The sequence below is a fragment of the Pelophylax lessonae genome (genome assembly GCF_965119305.1).
Source record: "Pelophylax lessonae genome assembly, chromosome: 5".
Classification (NCBI taxonomy): domain Eukaryota; kingdom Metazoa; phylum Chordata; class Amphibia; order Anura; family Ranidae; genus Pelophylax; species Pelophylax lessonae.
The window spans coordinates 55357938-55381768 of NC_138772.1; the positions used below are offsets into that span (position 1 = coordinate 55357938).

Sequence of the window (23831 nt, forward strand, 5' to 3'; positions counted from 1 at the left end):
TGCCTTAATTATGCATTTTTAGTCCAGTTAAAGAGGGAGGTGCTTTTTTGATGTGTTTTTTTAACTGACCAGAAATGCAGCAAGCAGGATTTTTAACACCACAACAGAAGCGCAATGGACCAGTGTGAAGACTTACATAGAATTTAAAGGGATACATTTTTCTTGAGCTTTTTTTGTGCTAAAATGTGCCAATAATGGCCGACAATAAATTCATATTTATTTAAATTAATGATATTAATTAAAATGTCGAATATAATACAATTATATATAAAAATATTAATATTTTTTAAACTGTCATTTTTGGGTTTTCACCAACTGCATCCCACATTTTTGGTTTTGGCACCAAAATTTCTATTGAGGGCACCTCTAGTAAGGACTTCTTTATATAGGTTTTACATGAGGAATGTTGTTTATAGATGTACCTATGCAATACTGTAATGTTATTATATAACTCTTTTTTTAGAATCAATGTAAGCTCTTTCAGGAATTATGCAATATATGAATATAGAGTCTTGAAGAAGCAGTCTGAGACCGTGAAACGCATTGACAGTGTAACATGTGACATTAATACATGGAGTAAGGAATCCTTTTACTGTGATTTTTGATCTGAATGGGTTTGTAACACGCATTGTTGGAAGATTTTATGCTATTTTTGTAATAAATGTTGATTAGTACTTATAGCTCTCATTATTGCCAGGGAGTCATCCTAGATTACCCATTACCGTGTTGTTTGTTTGTAAAACGCACATTTAAAAGCATGTTACTGTAATGCACAGGCCAGGGTGTGTTGTGGTGCTATTAACCACTTAAGCCCCAGAAGATTTTACCCCCTTCCTGACCAGGGGGTTTTTTGCGATTTTTTACTGCGTGACTTTAACGGACAATTGCGCGGTCGTGCGACGCTGTACCTAAACGAATTTGACGTCCTTTTTTTCCCACAAACAGAGCTTTCTTTTGGTGGTATTTGATCACCTGTGCGATTTTTTGATCATGCGCTATAAACAAAATAAGAGCGTAAATTTTGCAAAAATAACAATATTTTTCACATTTTTTTATATGAAATTCCCCAAAAAAAATGTAAAAATCTAAATTTTTACATTTTCGGCCAATTTGTTTTATGCTACATATGTTTGGTAAAAAAAAAAAAAAAAAGAAAATCGCAAAAAGCGTATTTTGATTGGTTTGCGCAAAAGTTATCGCGTTTACTAACAAAGGGAAAGATTTTTGTCATTTTTGGTGTTTTCTTTTAACGAGTAATGGCGGCGATCTGCGATTTTTTTGCGGTACTGCGACATTGCGGCGGACAGATTGGACCCTTGACTGACATTTTTGACACTTTTGGGGTTACCAGTGACATTACTGCAGTAATCAGTGCTATACATATGCACTGTTACTGCAAAAATGACACTGGCAGGGAAGGGGTTAACTGTATTGGAGAGGGAGGGGTTAAGTGTGTCCTAGGGGCGTGATTCTAACTGTGATGGGACATGGCTACTAGTGTAAAAACAGAGATCAACGGTCCTACATAGTAGAACCGTCTTATCTCCATTTTTACACAGGGGAGAATGACAGGCAGCTTTGTTTCCATTAGCCGCTCTGCCTTTCTCCCTCTCTACCGACGATCGCAGTGTGAACGGCGGACATCGGGTCCGCCGGTCACACGCATGGACTCCTTAGTGAACGAGCCAGGCTATTGGCCCGCTATTGGCTCACAAGCCGGTGTCAGGCTAGTGACGTATATATACGTCACTTTGCCTGGCCAGGGCTGACCGCTGCAGTATATGTACTTGCGGCGGTCGGCAAGCGGTTAAATGGAAACACAAAAAGCCTATGTTGCAGGTCTGTCAATTCCTGGCCTTATATCCCTTTAACCCTTTTAAGACTGGAAGGATTTGCCCCCTTCCTGACCAGGCCCTATTTTGCGATTTGGCACTGCGTTACTTTAATGGACAATTGCGCGGTCGTGCGACACTGTACTCAAAAAAAAATTGATGTCCTTTTTTTCCCACAAACAGTTTTCTTTTGGTGATATTTGATCACCTGTGCGATTTTTATTTTTTGCGCTATAAACAAAAAAATAGCGACAATTTTGAAAAAAAAAAAAAAAAAGAAAAAAAACAATATTTTTCACATTCTGCTATATGACATTTTCAAAAAACAATAATTTTTTTATTAACATGTTAGGCCAATTTGTTTTTTGCTACATATTTTTGGTAAAAAAAAAAAAAAAAAAAAAAAAAAAAAAAATCACAATAAGTGTATTTTGATTGGTTTGCGCAAAAGTTATTGCATCTACTAACTACGGGAAAGATTTATGTCATTTTTATTGTTTTTGGGGGTTTTTTTTACTAGTAATGGCGGCAATCTGCAATTTTTTGGGGGACTGCGACATTGCGGCGATTAGTTTCGGACCCCTAACTGGCATTTTTGACACATTCGGGGGGGGGGGGGTCCAGTGACATTACTATAGTAATCAGTGCTATAAATATGCATTGTTACTGTAATAATGCCATTGGTAGGGAAGGGGTTAGCCCTCTGGGTGATCAGTGGGTTAAATGTGAGCCTAGGCTAGGGGAGTGATTCCAACTGTGGGGGAGGCGTGGCTTCTGAAATGACCATAGAGACATGTGATCCTATATAGAAGGATCACAGGGGCTCTGTGATCATTCCAGGGAGAACGGTCAGCTGTGTTTACAACAGCCGACTGTTCTTCTCTCTCAGCGGGGAGCGGTTGCGGGTGTCAGGAGGCAATCGGAGCCGCCTGACCTGTGCATCGGCTTCCCCGCTGCCGAGTGGGGGGCAGGAGCACGCCGTTGGTGGCACGCGCTCTCCCCCTAGCTTCCCACGCGCGACCGACGTAGGTCTACATCGGTTTGCGCAGGAGAGCCACCCTGCTGCAGTAAAAAGGCGGCGGGTGGTCAGGAAGTGGTTAACAGCTGAACATCAAAATGGAGAAAAACCTACACTCCACTTACAGTCCAGTGTACAAAATGCAAAGTCCTGGAACCTGAAAACGTCGGGCTGATTTTTACCAGGAAAAGTAATCCCCCTCCCCCTGCTATAAAAGTTATTACACATTAACATCTCCCAGACCAGACAATCCTACTATAGGAGCAAAGGTTATGTTGTACTTGTATGTGTTACAACTCACGTACAGCATTTCTCATTTTTGCTGTAGGTATCTTTCTACAACAGTGTAATATTATACTGCATAATTAAATGCTGACATCTTAATTCCTGTATAACAACAAAAGCTAATCTTAAAAGGAAACATGTCGGGAAAGAGTAATGATCAGGTATCCCTCTTCACGATCAATACCTTCACTGTTCTCAAACACACCGGGGTATATACCCGACAATTGCCCCCAACACTCACTCAACATTCTCACATCAAACTAAATTAACCACCTCCCACCCGGCCATAGTACATATACGGCCGGGCGGGAGTCTCGTCCTTCTGAATGGACGTTCCGGAACGTCCTTCAGAAGGAGAGAGATCGCGCCGCCGCGGGCACGCGCAGCGGCGCGATCTCGATGTGCCTGTGTCCCTAGGACACAGAGCAACAAGACTCGGCAGGAGGGCCCTTTGATTGGCCCTCCTGATCACATGACGGCTGTGACCAATCACAGCCGTCATGTAATGTCAATACAGCCGTTGTAACGGCTTCGATCTCTTCTCCTCCTGACAGATCCTGTCAGTGAGGAGAAGATCAGAGGATCGATTCTGCAGCCGGGGTGATCAGTGAGTATTTCTAATTACTCACTGATCACAGGGGGGGTCTGTGCTGGTAATCAGATGATTGATTACCAGTGCAGCCGTGGGGGGAGGGGATGCCACTAGAGCCACCAGGGATGCCCACCCATGACCACCAGGGATGCCCACCATGGCCACCAGGGATGGCAAACAGGGCTCAGAGAGCCTGCCAGTGGTGCCCCCCTATCAGTGCTGCCCACCAATGCCATCTATCAGTGCTGCCCACCAGTGCCCGTTATTGCCATCTATCAGTGCCGCCCACCAGTGCCCATTATTGCCCACCAGTGCTGCCTATCAGTGCCCATCAGTGCCCCCCATCAGTGCCGATCAGTGCCGCCTATAAGTGCCCATCAGTGCCCATCAGTGCCGCCCATCAGTGCCCATTAGCGCTGCCTATCAGTGCCCACCAATGCTGCATATCAGTGCTATCTATCAGTGCCACATATCAGTGCCCATCAGTGCTGCATATCAGTGCTACCTATCAGTGCCCATCAGTGCTGCATATCAGTGCCACCCCATCAGTGCCACCCCATCAGTGTCTCCTCATCAGTGCCTGTCAGTGCGGCGTCATCAGTGCTCATCAGTGCAGGAAAAAACGTATCTATTTACAAAATTTTATAACCTAAACAAAAAAACTTTTTTTTTTTTTCAAACTTTTCGGTCTTTTTTTTTTTGTGCACCAAAAAAGAAAAAACCTGGCGGTGATCAAATACCACCAAAAGAAAGCTCTATTTGTGGAGAAAAAAATGACATAAATTTGGTTTAGGTACAGTGTTGCATGACCGCGCAATTGTCATTCAAATTGCAACAGCGCTAAAAGCTGAAAATTGGTCTGGGAAGGAAGGGGGTTTAAGTGCCCAGTATTGAGGTAGTTAAATATGCTATAAAAGTGCAGCACAACCACGTGAGAATAATAAAAAAATATTCTATGTGCATAATCCACAAAATATTTATAGAAATACCACTACAGTTCTGGAAAAAAGTTTTGAGAATGACACAAATATTAATGTTCACAAAGTCTGCTGCCTAAGTTTTTATGATGGTAATTTGCATATACCAATGCCAATTATGATGCCAATTTGCATACACTACAGAATGTTATGAAGAGTGATCAGATGAATTGCAACTAATTGCAAAATCCCTCTTTTACGGGATTACGTTTATTTTCATGGCAAAAACATTTCTACTGCATTTGTGAAGAAGGCTTCAGGGCACCCAAGAAAGACCAGCAAGCGCCAGGACTGTCTTCTACAGATGATTCCGCTGTGGGATCGGGGCACCACCAGTCCAGAGCTTGCTCAGAAATGGCAGCAGGCAGTCCATCTACACGAACAGTGAGAAGACTTTTGGAAGATGGCCTGGTGTCAAGAAGAGCAGCAAAGAAGCCACTTCGTTCTCTCCAGGAAAAACATCAGGGACAGACAGATATTCTGCCAAAGGTACAGGGATTGGACTGCTGAGGACTGGGGTAAAGTTATTTTTTCTGATGAATCCCCTTTCTGATTGTTTGGGGCATCCGGAAAAAAACCTTGTCTGGAGAAGAAAAGGTGAGCGCTACCATCAGTCCTGTGTCATGCCAATAGTCAAGCATCCTGAGACCATTCATGGGTGGGGTTGCTTCTCAGTCAAGGGAGTGGGCTCACTCACAATTTTATCTAAGAACACAACCATGAATAAAGAATGGTACAAAAACATCCTCCGAGAGCAACTTCTCCCAACCATCCAAGAACAGCCAGGAAACTCCCCAGACCTTAATCCCATTGAGAACCTGTGGTCAATGCTCAAGAGGCTGGTGAACAAAAAAAACCCACAAATTCAGACAAACTCCAAGCATTGATTATACAAGAATGGGCTGCCATCAATCAGGATGTGGCCCAGAAGTTGATGGACAGCATGCCCGGGGGAATTGCAGAGGTCTTGAAAAAGAAGGGTCAACACTGCAAATATTGACTCTGCATAAACTTCATGTAATTGTCAATAAAAGCCTTTGACACTTATGTAATGCTTGTAATTATACTTCAGTATTGTAGGTGTGCGATTCCCAAAGAGATTTTTAGTTAGGTTTAGCCATCATCCCGGAAATATTTGTAAAGGAGGGTTTGGTGCCTCAGGTCAAAGTATGGGACTTTAAAGGGCTAACACATTGGATCATAACTTGAATATAATAGAAATATAATAAAATTTATTGAATATTGTATAGACATACAAGGTAGATGAATATATTCTGTTGAAATCACAACGGGTATAATATATAAGCTGTATGGGTTATAGACCCATAGGTGAAAGTGAGAAAAAGTATGGAAGAAGTGACATAGTGGTAGGGTGACAATAATATCTCTCTATTTGTCCACGCTTCTTGTATGGCGTTGGATCTTTATAGGGAGAGTATTCAGGTTTCCTACGCGTTTCGGCAAAGAGCCTTTATCAAGGAAGTTATGTCAACCATCTCTGTGAATATAGTAAGTAATAGTGTAAGTATATATTATGTTAGACCAGTTGGAAACATTTGTTTCATGTTGGTCACATAATTAGGTACATACTTGGAAATAGGAGTATTTTGTTCGTGAGTCTGCTTCCGGTCCTCATGTCCCCATAAGAATCAAGTGGACATTGTGGGGACATGAGGACAGGAAGCAGGCTCAGGAACAAAATACTCCTATTTCCAAACCCTAATTTACAATTATACTTCAGTATATCATAGTAACATCTGCCAAAAAGATCTAAAAACACTGAAGCAGCAGACTTTGTGAACATTAATATTTGTGTCATTCTCAAAACATTTGGCCACGTCTGTACTACATAAATCAATATAAATAAATTTACAATAAAATATGTGATATTCAAAGTGAAAAAACATCCATGCAACAAAAATAATTAATCGCATGTGCAAAGTCTACTGTGATAATTAGTATTAATGTGTAAACGACACAAAAATTTTAGTAATCCTTTTTTCTTCACTGTGTAAATAAATAATTCTTGGTACATGTGACAACTTTTTATCCAGTAAATCCCACGTGTGCTCCACCACCTTTCACTCTGTGCTCTCATCTGGAGATAATGACCTATAGCTATGAACAGTTTAAAATGCGCCTTCCCCTTTTGGACTTCAAAACACCTCCTTGGGATATTTCCAAATTTATAATAAGAATAATATCAATATTAATAATAAACTTTATTTTATATACCACCGGACTATTTTTCATTATAGATCTTCAGATCAGGCACAGCAGAAGAAGTTACACCACTGCCACATGGTAAGCTCCTCTACTCAAAAAATAAAAAGCCATCAACATTCTTTACGCCATATAAACTCACAAGTGCATGACTGGACCAGTGCACATCAGTAAGTTCACTTTAAAATTATTATAAACATTGCCCCCTTAAGAGCTGTGAATTGACATTATCCCACCAAGATGCAGCTCATCTACTTCCGGGTTCCATCACTTGCTCCCACCCGGCGCGTTTCGTCACACAATCACGTTACTTCCTCAAGGGTTACAGGAGCCATGACTTGAAGTTTTGCAATATAAAGAATATGTAAACCCAACATTCCATATTCCTGATATGTGCCTGCTGTACCATGTACTTCTATAAAAAAGGATCCTGTTCTCTTTGTATTGATTCCTTTGCGTGAAATACCTCATCGATCCTACCAGTGCCTCTGCTCTCCTCCAATGATAAGACTTGTCCTGACAGCTTCCCTCCCCCCCCCCCCCACACACACACACACACACACAGTCATTTATCTGGAGGACCAGAGTTCTACTGTTTCTCCTCCCCCAGCTCCTATGCAGCTGGGAACAGAGAAGGGTATGTGATTATTATTATACATGATTTCTATAGCACTAACAGTTTGTTCAGCGCTTTACAACATGAGGGCAGACAATACAATTACAATACAATTCAATACAGGAGGAATCAGAGGGCCCTGAACATTAGAGCTTACAATCTAGGGAGGGAGGGTCAAGTGATACATAAAGCTAATAGCTGCGGTGGATGAGATCGCTTATTAAAAGGGGGGAAAAGATATTTATAATGTTTTATATCTATACACAAATGTTTTGTCTTTCATTTCTATTTTAAACTAAATAGGTTGTTTTACAAGGCGAAGGTTTACAGAAACTTTAAATATCGGCATATTTTTTTCTGTATTTGTCTCCCAATGACAATTCCAGTGCTGGAAGTGTGGGCTTCAAAATGGTGCTTGGTATCTAAGAAACCGATAGTAAATAATATGCTGATATTTAAATTGCTAACCGCAAGTCATGGCTCCTGTTACCCTTGAGGAAGTTATGTAATTGTGTGAGGAAACATGCCGGGGCGGAGCCAGTGACGTCATCGCGCAAACCTGGAAAGTGAATGATGGACGTCCTGGTGAGATGATGGCGATCCACAGCTGTCAAGGGGGCAATGTGCATAACATTTCAAAGGGAATCTAACTGATGTGTTCCAGCCCAATAGTGCACTAGTTGCACTTTTATTTTGTTAATAAAGTGTGGGTTTGTATACTGTGTCTAGGCCCAATAGTGCACTAGTTTTTGTAAGTGCAGTTTTATTTTTTTAATAAAGTGTGGATTTTTATGTAACGGAAAGCACGATGATGGCTTTTTAATATATTTTTTAGTGCAATCTATCTACAATCTACTTTATCTTTACCAAAACTATTTTATACGGGGATAAAGCTAAACAGTTCATGCAATAAGTAACAAATCAGATGGGCCGTTGCATTACACAGTTGATGATAGATCTAAAGGAGAATGTACAATCAGATGTATAGTGTATGGTCAGCCTATGATCAATGACAGATGCAGCTGACCTGCTTCAGGTGTTTTTGGTGCAGTTCTAAAGTGTACAAAAGCCCCTGGACTTTAGCATGGAAGGACGGTTCTCTCCCCCCTCCATGGGTAGGATGACACAGTGAGTGCTGCGGTGCACATCATGATACCTGATGGGTTGTGTGTCATGGGGAGACACTTGATGGGTTGTGTGTCATGATGGGACAACCGATGGGTTGTGTGGCATGGAGGGGGGACACGATAGGTTGTGTGGCATGGAGGGGGGACACGATAGGTTGTGTGGCATGGAGGGGGGACACGATGGGTTGGGTGTCATGGGGGGGGGGACACACGATGAGTTGTGTGTCATAGGGGGGACACGATGGGTTGTGTGTCATGGGGGGGGGACACAATGGGTTGTGTGTCATGGCGGGGGGGACTCGATGGATCGTGTGTGATGGGGGGACACCCGATGGGTTTTATGTGATGGGGGGACACCCGATGGGCTGTGTGTGACGGGGGACACACGATGGGCTGTGTGTGACGGGGGACACACGATGGGCTGTGTGTGACGGGGGACAAACGATGGGCTGTGTGTGACGGGGGACAAACGATGGGCTGTGTGTGACGGGGGACAAACGATGGGCTGTGTGTGACGGGGACACACGGATGGGTTGTGTGTGACGGGGACACACGGATGGGTTGTGTGTGACGGGGACACACGGATGGGTTGTGTGTGACGGGGGACACCCGATGGGCTGTGTGTGACGGGGGACACACGATGGGTTGTGTGTGATGGGGGACACCAGATGGGTTGTGTGTCATGGCGAGGGGGGCCTGATGGATCGTGTGTGATGGGGGGACACCCGATGGGTTTTGTGTGATGAGGGGGGGGGACACCGGATGGGTTGTGTGTCATGGGGGGGGGGGGACACCCGATGGGTTGTGTGTCATGGGGGGGGGGGACACCCGATGGGTTGTGTGTGATAGGGGACACCCGATGGGTTGTGTGTGATAGGGGACACCAGATGGGTTGTGTGTGATAGGGGACACCAGATGGGTTGTGTGTGATAGGGGACACCCGATGGGTTGTGTGGCATGGAGGGGGGACACGATGGGTTGGATGTCATGGGGGGGGGGGGACACACGATGAGTTGTGTGTCATGGGGGGGGACACGATGGGTTGTGTGTCATGGGGGGGGGGGACACAATGGGTTGTGTGTCATGGGGGGGGGGACACCCGATGGGTTGTGTGTCATGGGGGGGGGACACAATGGGTTGTGTGTCATGGGGGGGGGACACCCGATGGGTTGTGTGTCATGGGGGGGGGACACAATGGGTTGTGTGATGAGGGGGGGGGGGACACCGGATGGGTTGTGTGTCATGGGGGGGGGGGGGGGGGACACCCGATGGGTTGTGTGTGATAGGGGACACCCGATGGGTTGTGTGTGATAGGGGACACCAGATGGGTTGTGCGTGATGGGGGACACCTGAGTATGCTGTGTACACAGCTGTGTGTAGATGAGATGGGAGGGTGACAGCAGGGGGCAGTGTAGGTGACAGAGGGATGTATTGGTATAGCAGTGAAGCAGATCAGAGGGCAGTTGTGGTATTGGGGTATTGTAGGTGACAGCAGCCAATCAGGGAGCACACAGGAGCCATGCAGCCAGTGAGGGGAAAGGTGACAGCAGGGAAGACCCCTGATTGGTGGCAAAGACAGTGCAGGCACTTACCTGCTCCAGGCGTAGCTGTGCCCTGAGCTCGGGGGACATGCGCAGGAAGGTGTCCTTGGCATTGGAGAATGTCAGGGTGACAGCAGCCCCCGATAATCCACCTCCCAGCATCCCCCAGATCCACACCAACTACACATCACATCATCTCCCCCAGTGCTAGGGACACACAGGAGGAGGGAGAGTCCATCCGACACACTACATGGGGGGGATCAACACTGACACATTTCATAACTCCGCCCTAACACTGAGAGGCTCCGAGAACTGACAACGCCAATAGCAACTCATTATCCTACGTTACATTTACACTATGCACTGCATTGGTAGCCAATAATTATTTTATTCTTCTGTTTATAATAATTAAATCCCCCCAGAGTTCTCTACATAATGGTATCGTCCATCCAATCAAATTCGAAGATGGGATTTCCGGGGTGTAGGATCGATATGTGGCAGACATTTTTCCGGAGAGCCGAAACCTATTGGAATGTATGGAAATTATCTACGACAAGATGGCTCCAGCAGTGCGGACACCCTGACAACTCTTTACTTTGTGTTTTGTAAACATGAGCAGTTAGGTGGAGCTTAGCGGATACAATCCCCGCCCTGTGTGTTAGTGGGTCTACTGCCCGGGAGAAAGATGGCGTCTGGGGACTCCCGGTTACATCTGGAGGTTCGGCCACACCATGAGCAGCGGAGAATCTGTGCATCAAGGGCCAAGTACCGGGAAGGACGGAGACCGAGATCTGTCCGGGTGTGTGAGGGAAGAGGGGGGAACTACTAGTCCCAGCATGTCCTCTGCTTGGCTGTGGTGTTGGCTGCAGTGTATATAAAGTGTATGAGAAAGTCTCCTTTAGTTCTGGTTGGAGTAGGAAGATGGGTTATAATCGGTCAGTGTATTTGTGCTGCCTGTGTACCATTACAGTCATTTCCCTTCACTTCCTGTCCCAGAGACCCAACAGGAAGTCAGAGGAAGCCCCTCCCCACCTCTATTCTGCCAGCCATGGTGGTGGGTGACAGGCGGCTGGGAGGTGATATGTGGCCCTCCATGAAAAGGTCAAAACGCCTTGCTGAAAGCGGTCCATAGCGTACGGTTGTGTTTTACCCTCATACACACAGGTGGTCCCACCGACCTAATGTGAGCGGAGGAGGGGGCTTCATATCTGCAGCGGCTGTATCATGTGTACACCGCTGAGCAGCTGCACTGTCTGCTTCAGGTGGGCGGCTCAGCCACCCGATTTTACCACTCCCTGGCCACCCGTGTAAATGAGGCCTAAGTCACGGCTTGACTCATTTGCTTTGAATCTAGGAGCCAGTTTTTTTTTTTTTTTTTAAACTAACAAAGTTTTATTGACAACCCCCCCCCCATGTATCCGTGATGTGTACCTTTACAGATGCATGACACAGGTTTACACTTATACCTCGTTTTCTTTCCACTGAGCGGATCGGTTCGGTACACAATTTTGAGTGTTTCCAGTATGAAAGTGGCCCATACAAACGAACCAAACCGCACCATTCCTGGTCCTCCTGTAGATGTAGGGCAATAGGAAATGGTACGGTACGGTTAGGGCGGAGCTACTGGCGTCACTCGATACATGCCACTGATTGGCGGACAGGAAAACGTCAATGCTCACCTCAAACAAAAGCGCAAAACAGACCCCACGACTTGCAGTGGAAACGCTCACCTGAATAGGCCGCACCATTCCAACCCTTCCAAACTGTACCGACCCGAACCGTTCCGCTCAGTGGAAACGAGGCAACCGTCAGATGTCTCAGCTTTTTCCTAAAGTGTAACTAAAGGCAAAACCATTTTTTTTTTTTTTTCATTTAGATCAGGGATGTCAAACCCAATTTCATCGAGGGCCACACCAGCATTATGGTTGCCCTCAAAGGGCCGACTGTAGCTGTAAGACTAAATGTCCGGAGCACCCCCCCCCCCCCTTACATCAGATGTAAAATGCCCCCCACTATCAGAAGTGAAAAGTCCCCCACCTTCCCTTACATCACAATGCACCCTCTTTACCTTGTGCTTCTTCCTTGAAGAAGCTGGGAAGCAGAAAATGCAGGGTCTGGAGGAGGACCAGGGGAGGGGCTGGAGTTTGCTGAGACCAGGGGAGGCAGAGATGAGGTGGTGCTGCAGCTGAATAGAGAGGTACAGAATCTGTATGAGGAGTTCTGTCCTCCTCTCTGCTGCCGACTGCCGAGACAAGGTAAGGACAGAGATGAGGGGGTAGCTGCAGGAGAGGTGCGAGGGCCACATGAAATGGCCTGGAGGGCCACATGAAATGGCCTGGAGGGCCACATTCGGCCCGCGGGCCTTGTGTTTGACACCCGTGATTTAGATAGAGTAGAGATGGATTAGAACACATGTCAAAATAACTGATCACCGCGACTAGAAGGAACATAATGGTCCTCCTAGGCCTCATGTCGGCTTTCATTCCAGCAGTTCAATGGGGCCAACTTCACATGAGAGCACTACGGTGCCATCTCTTAAGCCATTGGGATGGTAAGACCTCGCTGGAGGAGGAGATCTCTGTCCCTCTTATCAGAAAGTCGTTAGCTTGGTGGCTAAAAAGGACTCGCTGACAGCGAAGGTTCCATCTATCCAGGTCAGAGTAACCATGGACGCAAGCGCCCTCGGTTGGGGAGCCCACATAGGACACCAGGTAAGACAGGGAGCCTGGAGCTATACAGGGCCAGTGTCACGGGGTAACGTGGAAGAGTCTGACGTAAGAGGAGTGGCTTACCGGGTAACTGGCGTGGCACAGGTTCACCAGAGGCGCGGAGTCTAAGTGTTAGCCGGTTTTCACCAGGGCCCCAGATGGTGGGGATGGACTTGGCTGCTTGCTAACACCAGGTTGCGGCCCCCTGGATTCCCTGGGAGAGCCAGGAATTAGGTCCAAGACCAATAGCCGGTAGCAGGTAAACGGATCAGGACGAGACAGGAGGATAGTCAGGACAAGCCAAGGTCAGGGCAGGCAGCAGGTAATCAGAATCCAAAGACAAGCCAGGTCAGGTAAACAGGAACAGCAGATATAACAGGCACAGGAGAGCTGAAGACAACACAGCAATCACCTAGAGTGACAGCTGTGTTTAAATAGGCCGTTTTGGCGCCAATTTGGTAGCCCCGAACTCTACCTAGGTAGCCCCGAACTCTGCCAAGGTAGCCCCGAACTCTACCAAGGTAGCCTCAGCGCATGCGCATAGGCGTTCGCCGGTTAGCGTCGCCAGTGAGTCCCTGACAGCCAGAAGTTTCCTACAACTTAAAGCGGTTGTAAACGCTATTAAAAAAAAAAAAAAAAAAAAATAAAAACCTGCAAGACAAAGGCATAATGAACTAGTATGCATCGCATACTAGCCCATTATGTGTAACTTACCTTAAAACGAAGCCCCGACACGGACCCCCGGACAGCGCTGCTGGCGCTGCCATGATCCCTCATCGTCTCTTCCGGGTTCGGCGCGCTGATTGGCCGGGAGAGATGGCTCCGGCACGATGATTGGCCGGAGCCGCGATGACGTCACTCCCGCGCATGCCTGCGGGAGTGATTTTCCGGCAAGCTCCCGGCAACTTAATTGAAGGTCCCCCCGGACCTTCAGAGCGCATGCGCCGCTCGCGCGAGCGGCTGCATGCACTGTAAATATCTCCTAAACCGTGCCGGTTTAGGAGATATTATTTGTACCTACAGGTAAGCCTTATTATAGGCTTACCTGTAGGTAAAAGTGTCAAAAAGCGGGATACAACCGCTTTAAGGGAGCTTGCGGCAGTACGGGAATCCCTGTTCGCTTTTTAGAAAGAAAAGATGGGCAGACGCAGGCGGATGCTGTCGGACAATGTCACGACAGTAGCGTACATCAACCACCAGGGGGGCACACTTTCGAAACCTCGTATAAGGGTGGCTCACGACCTATCCTTGGAAGGAACTCATCTGCTCTCCCTTTCAGCCATCCACATAAAGGGGACGGTCAACGTTCTGGCAGATCTTCTAAGTCGCAGACAGCGGGATCCAACAGAATGGGAGCTGAACCACCAAATCTTCCCAGCACTCACTCTAAGATGGGGTTTCCCAGAAGTGGACCTGTTCACCACAGCGAAAAACAAAAAAGCAAATTATATCTCCTTGAAAAGAGAAAAGGATTCTTTAGGGATAGACTCCCTGGGGATCCCTTGGCGATTCAACCTCGCCTACGCATTTCCACCAATCCCAACTCATTCCAAGGACAATCGGGAAGATTCGGCTAGAGGGGATGAGAGTGATTCTTATAGCGCCACTGGCCAAAACGGGCATGGTTTACGCCTCTGAAAAAGATGGCGGAAGAGGACCCTTGGATCCTACCGAGCCGGAGCGATCTACTATCGCAATTGGGAGCTTTTCACCCACAAATCCAAACCTTGAAACTCTCAGCATGGATCTTGAATGATGCATGCTGCTGGACAAGGGACTCTCAACCAAGGTGGTCGATACCTTACTACAAAGTAGGAAGTCGGTACCCAGGAAGGTTTACGGCAAAGTGTGGAAGATATATATATCTCAAAATGCGGTCCAAAAATAGACGTCTGCAGAGCAATAAGTACCTTTCTAGACTTCCTCCTGGAGGATACAGAAGCCGGGCTAGCAGTGAGTACCCTTGAGGTCCAGGCAGCAGCCCTACCAGTATTCCTTGACATGCCAATTAACAATAATCTGTTAGTCAAAAGACTTTTCAAATCCACCGAGAGAACCCGTTCCAGCAAGTGCCTGAGGGAAGCCCCCTAGGACCTTTCATTGGTGCTCATGGCCCTCACCAGAGACCCATTTGAACCTCTCGCAGAAGCATTCAATAAGCCCGTCACCCTTAAGGTTGCATTACTGGTTGGCATCACATCTGCCAGGCTTGTTAGTGAGCTACAAGCCCTGTCCATAAAAGATCCAAAACAAAACAGACCCTCTGTTCCTCCCTAAAGTCGCATTGACATTTCATCGATCACAAGAAGTGGTATTACCATCTTTTTGCCAAGGTCCTTCTAACCAGGGAGAAGAAGTTTTTGCTATACTGGATATCTAGAGGTGCGTCCTATGTTATTTGGAGGTCACTAAATTCTTCAGGAAGGCATCCAACCTCTTCATATTGTTTAGAGGCACTCCCAAGCGAAAATTGGCATCTAAAAGTTCTATAGCCAGGTGGATCAAGATGGCGATAGATACAGCCCACTCAACCTAAATCCAGACCAGTCCTCCAGATGTGAAGGCTCACTCCACTCACTCTGTAGCTACTTCCTGGGTGGAAAAGGCTGGGGCATCCATCGGGCAAATTTGCCGAGCAGCCACCTGGTCCAGTGACTCCATTCTCATGAGACACTACAGGATTGATCTGGTCTCCGCCCAAGATTTGACCTTTGGTCGTAAGGTCCTGCAAGCGGTTGTCCCACCCTGGGTATGCATCGTTTGGGTCTCATGTGACCGTCCTGGAGGATGACTTGGGAAAGTCCGCGTTATTACCTGATAACTCCCTTTCCAGGTATCCTTTAGGACGGTGGACTCCCACCCTTACTAATGGGAAATTAACTAGATATATCAGGTTGTTAGCCTTCGCTGTCCAGGTCATCTTTATATGACTAAGGGGCAGTCTTTTTTTTTTTTTTTTTTTTTTTTTTTTTACACTTTTCTATTTTTATAAGATATTTTTACCACATACCCTGTACATAGCAAACATTACACTCGAAAATCCATGTGGCTATACCACGTGTGAGACTTTTACACAGCCTGGCTGCATACAGAGGCCCAACATTTAGGGAGCACCGTAAGGTGCTCTAGGGACATAAGATGACCAATCTAATTTCCTGACTACCCATTACACTTTTGTGAGGCATTGATAAGCGCTGTAGTGGCACAGATGGGCATGAATGTGGCATGATTGAGGCACGGATGGTTCGAAATTGAGGCAGGGGTAGGTGGGGCTGCAGTCTCTCTCCTCTACTCGCACGCTGTACCGATCGCTGTGTACAGCATGCGAGGAAAGAACTGAACCGGACATGCAGTGGTTTGTTGACAACTGATCGTTCTGTCATTGGACGGAGTGATCACATGGTAAAGGGCCGCTGTCATTGGCCGTTTACTATGATCCATGAAGCAGGACTCAGCCAGCACGGACACTCCTGTGTGTACACCCCAGGGGTCACGTGTGAAGCGCGATTCTGGGAGGACGTCCCTGTATGCCCTCCCAGAACTAGCCAATGGTGTTGTAGCCGTAATTCAGCTATGGCCCCGTCGGCAAGTGGTTATGGTTTAAGTGGTTAAATCTGAATGATGGGTGCAGCTGCAGGTATCATTCCGATATCGTCCTTTTCTGCCAGTGATTCTCTTCAAAGTAAAAACAATCATAGCGGTGGTTTGATTGTTTTTCTAGACGACGGGAGGGGACGTTCCCCCCCCCCCCCCTCCTCTCGCTGCCCTCTGGAGCTTCTACTGGCTCGCCCTTGCGATTGGCGAGCTAGAGAAGGAATTTGCTGGCAGTGGAAGTTAACCATAGAGCTGACCAGATGGTCTCCGGTCATCTCTATGACTCTCAGAAGACCGGACGCGACATTATGACTACACATTCGGCCCGGCACTTGTAAACACTGCTGTGTATTCGGCTGGAGAGCCGGAGATCCACTTCCTTTTTTTTTTTTTTTGACCTCCTAGAGGTGAGATCTCTCCATAAAGAGGACCTGTCATGTCCGATTTCTATTACAAGGGATGTTTACATTCCTTGTAAAAGGAATAAAAGTGATCAGAGGGAAAAAATATTTTTTTTGAGGTAAAGTGTAAAAAAAAAAAAAAAAAATTAACAAATTAAAAAAAAAATTTAAAGCACCCCCCGTCACACAAAGTAGCAGAATCATTCCATGGGATGAGCAGACTCCGGAGGACACAGAGATCACATCACTGGTGCAGGAGCCATGCTCCCACATAATCAGAGGATCCACATTATCTGTTGATTGGAAGATGTCAGTGGGTGGCCCCGGGCAGTAAATCATGGATGGGGGACACTGACCACATGACACAGCACCACGTGATCCCCGGCACAACTGACCAGACTCCCTGTACTGTTACCATAGGACACATGGAGCTCCGCCCAGTCCCCCCCTATATCGCTCTGCAAGGACAATCTGCATTCCAGAGCCTGTCCGGGCCTCCCTGAGCTCCCCTCCATGGACCAGCTTTGGAGTTCCCTTCATCCCCAGTATGACCTCACCTCCATAACCTCTCTACACCGAACAGCCACCGAAGCACCGTCCACTGCCCACAATAGGGGACTCATCTCCCCCTTGTTATTCCTCTCCCCTCCCTTGTCTACTTCCGTCCACGTCTCTGTCCCCCCCCCCTTCCTTTGCAGACCCCACAAGTCCTCCACATTACTACCCCCAGCCTCAACTTGCTCTCAGCAGTCCCCTTACACAGCGCTCTCTCTCTCTACTTCTGTCCATGCGAGGGGAGGGGGGGAAATTTCAATGCTGGCTCTGAGCTGCGTGAGACAGACCCTCTCAGCCCTGCAGCCAGCAACCCCGCTGGTGAGCCACATGCCACTGGTTGGTGTCAACAGTGAATGGGCTGACAAAAGCCTAGGCGCCAGGACTCATTTTCTAGTCGCTGTGGCGACCTGACGCCTGGGATTGGTCGAGCCCTGGCCTAAGTCAGTTGTCCTTGGAACAGGTGTCCCCATCAGAAGATTCCCCCCTTACCTCCTGTTTTGGGGACAACTCTAAAATGTTGGCTTTCCCCTCACTTCTATTCTCCAGGTCAGTGATCGCCAGTAACTATAGAGAGGGTGAATCTCTCTAAGGGCCGGTTCACACCATGAATCGCACGGGAAGGTGTGCAATTCACATGCAATCTGGGGGCCGTGCGATCAGCATCAATTCATTTTGAATGGGCTGAAATCATGGCAGACTGCACCAGAAGTAGTGCATGCACTTTACAAAATGCACTGCAACCAGATTGCATGGTACTACTGTATAAAACTGCACGATTATTCGTTAAAAGATTGTGATTTCGATTCAACCCAAACACACATGATCTTCATCCAGCAATTCCACGATTCATGTAACAAGTGCAGAAGTGCAGAGCAGTTCCCAGGTCACAGCTGTCAAAAAAAAAAAGCAGCCGGCAGTGTTTATCAACAACATTGCTCAGAGCTAAAAGAGAAATAAAAAGAAACATATCTTTCTGTTCATTTACAGATCAAATTGGATAAACTTTGGTCTGTAAAAGAAAAAAAAAAAATGTAGGTTTTTATTAAATTGTTCCTCTGTCTAACCCATTATTAACTCTTAATTTACTCTAATCAGCCTTATTAACTCCTTATTTTCCTTCTCCATTTAATTATTTTTTTTTATAAACTATTAACATTAAAACTTTTTTTGTTTGGTTTGTTCGTTAATATTTTTACACCTTTTAACATATATTTACACGTTTTTACATTTGTAAAAAGCACAGAATGTGGGTTTTCTCCGTGTTCTGGTGTGCACTGGACCTCACCGAGATGGCAGTAAAAACTAGGGGTGCACTGATCCGACTTTTCTAGTCCCGATACCTGGCATTGTGTATCTGCCGATACCGATCCGGAACTACACACATACACAATAAGCATGCGGCTGCAGTACAGAGCAAAGCCACTGCTTCATGTGTATGGCTCCTCCATTCACAGGTGGATTGCATCTGATATCACTCCGCCTGTGAGCCGGTCCTATACAGGAAGTAGTGGCTCCGTGCAAGTAAAGGCCCGTACACACGTACCGATCGTCGGCATACAAACGTCGGTGGACGAAGGATCTGCCGATTGTACGCGTGTTAGTATGGTGCCTCCGACAGATGTCTGCGCACAATCCGCGGACAAAAGTCTTTCGTGCAAACATGAAAATATTTGTATGCCGACACCAGAACGGACGATTGTTCGCCTGTCAGTACACAATTCGGCCGACAGACCGCAGATTTGCAAGACTGGGCATGCTCAGAAAATAGAAAACACAGGGAAAGTTAACCATTACATGACATCACTTCTGCAGTCGGCGGACAAAATTCTTGTGCTGTCCTTGTGCTGTCTTTGCACTTTTCAGCAGACACCGACATCCCGGGGAGAAAAGAGGAACATTTGTAAGCCGACCATCGGTACGTGTGTACGGGGCTTAAGGGGCGGCTGAGTCGGCACTCAGCAAAACCGGATCGGCCCCATGGATCGGTTAATATTACAGATTCCCCCGATCCAGCTATTTTGGCAGTATCGGCGCCTATATCCGATCCTAATATCGGATCGGTGCTTCCCTAGTAAAAACCTTACCTTAGTTCTATTCAACTGTCGGCTGTAATCTTTTGGCACTGCTGGTGTTGGCAGGGCCTCTGGTGGGGGGGACCACCACCACCTGTAGGTGGCTCGGGCACACAGCGGTGCCCCAACAGCATAGGGAATTGGTGCGGTCGAGTGGAGGGGCAATTACAGAAGGAAGCCCTGTGCGGCTCTCTGCAGCAGCTGAAAGCCAGTTTCTCCCCCTCATGCCAGCTTTCAGCTGCTGCAGGGAGAGACACAGACACGGCATCGTTCCTGTAATTACTTCTAAAACACCGATTTCCCCCTCCCTGTTCTGCCCGCTTCTGATTTCCCCCCTGTGTGCCCCCTCTTTCACTGTGCCCCCCCACAGTGCTGATGGCTTCCCTGTACTGTAAAAAAATAAATTGTAAAAAAAAAAAAAATTATAATTAAACATTGTAATAATTTAAAAAATTGTAAAGTAAAATAAAATAATTGTAAACATTTTAAACATTTAAAAAAAAATTATAATTTTTGTTAAAAACAAAAAAAAGGGCTTATTCACACAGGTTCCCTGCTATGTTTGTGTCCACTAATAAGGATATTAATGTATTTTTTGGGAAAATATAGTCTTGACATATTCGGGGGGGGGCCCTGCCAGGAAGGCTGTACTGGGCCCCGTGATTTCTAACAGCAGCCCTGCGTGTTGGTTCCAGGCACTCCTATAGTGAAGGAGTGTACTAAAGCTGGAGGGAAGAATGCTGACATATGGGAGTCTCATTGATCTGTTTTATCATTCTTCTAGGTCTACACTATCAATCTTGAATCTCGGTACCTGCTGGTGCAGGGCGTTCCTGCGATTGGGGTCATGCAGGAGCTGGTGGAGCAGTTTGCCCTGTTTGGTGCCATAGAAGAATACAACGTTCTGGATGAATACCCCACAGAGGAGTTCACTGAGGTTTACCTTATTAAATTCCAGAGGTTACAGAGTGCAAGGTGATGATGCCCTTCTCCGCTCCATAAGAACACGGCATAATTGTACCATTTTCTGGAGGAAAATGCATTTAAAGCAGAGTTCAGCCTCCCCCTTCCGCCCCCCTCCAAAAATTACTGTAGCTGCTAACTTTTAATATTCGGACACTTACCTGTTCTGGAATCCAGCGATGTCGGCACCGCAGCCGATGCTTCTGTCGGGTGCTGCTGCCGCTATTGCCGGTAAGGGAACCCAGCAGTGAAGCCTTGCAGCTTCATGGGCCGGTGTTCCGTGAAAATTACCTACCCGTGAGAAAAACCTACCCCTCGTCACTTCCGGTACTCGGCACTGTATGGAATGCAGCGGGTACATTAAAACAGCTGGGCTGCAATACGAATCATCTCCGCTCCTGTCCCGGTCACTTCAAAGATCTCGGATAGTAAATATAAAAGCGGCAGCGGCTGTATGAAAAGATAAATCACGGAGCCGAAAGCCGCTTGTATATTTACTTGCCGAGAGCAGGGAAGTGACCGGGACAGGAGCGGAGATGATTCGTATTGCCGCACAGCTGTTTTATGTAAGCGCCGCGTCGGTAGGTTTTTCTCACGGTACACCGTGATCGTTTCATACTAGTGCGCATGCGCACTAGTAAGCTCCTCTGTTCTTCCATCACGTATCCGGGGCTCTGAGCATGCGCACTGCTGCGCTGCTCAGCTCTTTCTGGCCGGAAGTGACGAGGGGTAGGTAATTCTCACGGGGTAGGTAATTCTCACGGAACACCGGTCCCTACTGCGCGTGCGCATTTGGATTGGCTCGGCGGTGAGGGAAGGAGGCGGGGGCCGAACTTCCAAGGGACGGCACCACGCCGCTGTTCCCGGAAGTGGGGAAGGGTACCTGTCAAAAACAGGTACCCATCCCCCCCCCCCTCCTCCCCCCTGAAAGGGGCCAAATGTGGCTCCAGGGGGGGAGGAAGCAAAAGAGCGGAAGTTCCACTTTTGGGTGGAACTCCGCTTTATGCTGAATTCCAGGCACATAGGCGGAATACATTTATGGAAGAGGTTTTACGTGCCAAAAGAAGTTGTATTTCTGTTCATCCAGTCCTGAGATTTACACAGCACAGCCCTGTCTGGGAGGACAGTAGACCTGATTTTTTTTTCTATCTGATGCAGGTAAGTAATGCTTACAGTCCCTCCTCCACCCTGTGACTAGACAGAGAAAAGAGAAGAGCAGCAAAATGAGGCGCTCATCTCTCTCACCCTGCAATCTCCTCCTATCAGTATGCACTGCAGTACAACTGATTGATTGTCTCTGTGCTGCTTTTCCTTCTTCCAGTTTGAGCTCTGCTGAATTGGAACTGAAAACTGATACCAATTTCAGGTACTTGTACTGCTTGCATTTAATAAAAACGAATTTCATGATTTATTATTGAATACAGAGCTGCAATATTTGCATCTGGGTCTCCAGAAGAAAACGCCAGTTATTGCAGTCGCTGTATGTATTCAATAAACAAATACATGTTTTTATTATTTTAGTGCCACTAGTGTTTTTTTACCGGAATTTGACTAGGATTGCAGTCTTGTAATCTGTGTACAGTAGAGCTTAGACTGGGAGTGGCAGCATTACAAGCCAATCAACTCTTATGCATGCAGATGTGTTGATGAGGGAGCAGAGAGATGATGCAATCGGTCTGCTGCTGTTTCTTTGCTGTCCAGTCTTTGGCTGGGGGCACTGAGGTACAGCTGGTAAAAAATTGAAACACGTCACCATTTTTCTAGGTAAATATTTGGAAGGGTGCTATTGACATGACATTTTCACCACATGCCGGTAACAAGCCATGCAATCTATACATACAAAGAAACCAAAACAAATAAAGTTCAGAATTGAAGTTGTGTAATAAAATGGAATGACGCAGGGAATAAGTATTGAACACGCTAACTGAAATGTATTTAATACTTGGTACAAAATCCTTTGTTGGTAATGACCGCTTCAAGACGAATCCTGTATGGAGAAACTAGTCACATGCTTTGCTTGGGTGTGATTTTGGTCCATTCTTCCACACAAACAGGCTTCAAATCTTGAAGGTTCCGTGGGCCTCTTCTATGAACTCTGATCATTAGTTTTTTCCATGGATTTGTTATTGGATTCAAGTCAGGTGATTGGTTGGGCCTTTCTGGCAGATTTATTTTCTTTCTTTGAAACCAATTAAAGCGTTTGTTACCCTAAAAAAATAATATATATATATATATATATATATATATATATATATATATAATCCTGTTCCTTGAAAGCATGTTATACAGCACAGTGCTTGTGCTGTGTAATTTGGCCCCTTCTATCACCTAAAAAAAAAACCTGGCTGATCCTGCCTGGTTCTGTCCTCCTCCGTGTAAACTGACCACGGTATATCATGGCTGCTGAGCCCTGACACCGTGGTCAGTTTACGTTCCTCTGTGATCTGCAGCCCTGCACTGTCCTCTTCCCCCCCCCCTCCCTGCATGTCAGCTCCTGTGTGTGAGCCGTGTCCTCCCTGCCCCTCCCCTGCTGCTGCCATACTATGTACAGTTACTTTCTCTACTAACTAGAATCCCCTCTGTTATATCAGGTTATATCGCTCAGTGCCTTTGTTTTATAAAAATTATGCGGCACAATACCTTATTGAAGACCGCCACTGAGCGGTCACGTGACAGCCAGGGGCTCTCCTCCCGGTGACATCAGAGGGAACCTCAGCTCCTCCCTCTGCAGTCCTCGGAGCGGGGCAGGAGAGCGACACGAAATCAGCTGACTGACAGCGGGGCAGCAAAATGAGGTATTGCGCCGCATCATTTTTAAAAAACCAAGGCGCTGAGTTAAATTTCTGTCTCATCTGAGCAGACTATATTCTTCCAGTATTTCACAGGCTTGTCTAAATGTTGTGCAGCAAACTTTAAACAAACTTTCACATGCTTTTTTCTTCAGCAATGGAGTCCAGCATAGTAATCGTGCATACAGCCCATGGCGGTTGAATGCATTACTTTATTGTTTTCTTTGAAACAATTGTACCTGCTAATACCAGGTATTTCTGAAGCTCTCCAGAAGTGGTCCTTGGCTCTAAACAGCTCTTCCAATAATTATTTTCACTCCTCTGTCAGAAATCCTGCAAGGAGCACCTGGTTGTGGCCGATTTTTTGTGAAATTTAGTTTTTTCCACTTCCGGATTGGCCCCAACAGTGCTCACTGGAACATTCAGAAGTTTAGAAATCATTCTGTAACCAATGTCATCAGTATGTTTTGCAACAGTAAGGTTGGGAAGGGCTTGAGAGACTCTTTGCTTTTACCCATCATGAGATGTTTCTTGTGTG

At 46.5% G+C, this 23831-nt stretch overlaps 2 protein-coding genes across 5 annotated transcripts in view; one reads left to right on the forward strand and one right to left on the reverse strand.

Annotated features, from left to right (window-relative positions):
- The window catches only part of PEX1 (peroxisomal biogenesis factor 1), a 172564-nt gene extending 162124 nt beyond the window's left edge, over nt 1-10440 (reverse strand). For all 4 annotated transcript variants that reach the window (XM_082257814.1, XM_082257813.1, XM_082257812.1 and 1 more), the window contains exon 1: nt 10263-10440. In XM_082257814.1, coding sequence (XP_082113940.1) covers nt 10263-10373 — 111 coding nt within the window. In that variant the 5' untranslated portion in view covers nt 10374-10440. The remainder of the gene's footprint in view (nt 1-10262) is intronic.
- Nucleotides 10441-10846: 406 nt separating this feature from the next.
- The window catches only part of RBM48 (RNA binding motif protein 48), a 28340-nt gene continuing 15355 nt past the window's right edge, over nt 10847-23831 (forward strand). The window contains exons 1-2 of the mRNA XM_082257419.1: nt 10847-11010; nt 20326-20516. Of these exons, the coding sequence (XP_082113545.1) occupies nt 10897-11010; nt 20326-20516 (305 nt within the window). The 5' untranslated portion in view covers nt 10847-10896. The remainder of the gene's footprint in view (nt 11011-20325; nt 20517-23831) is intronic.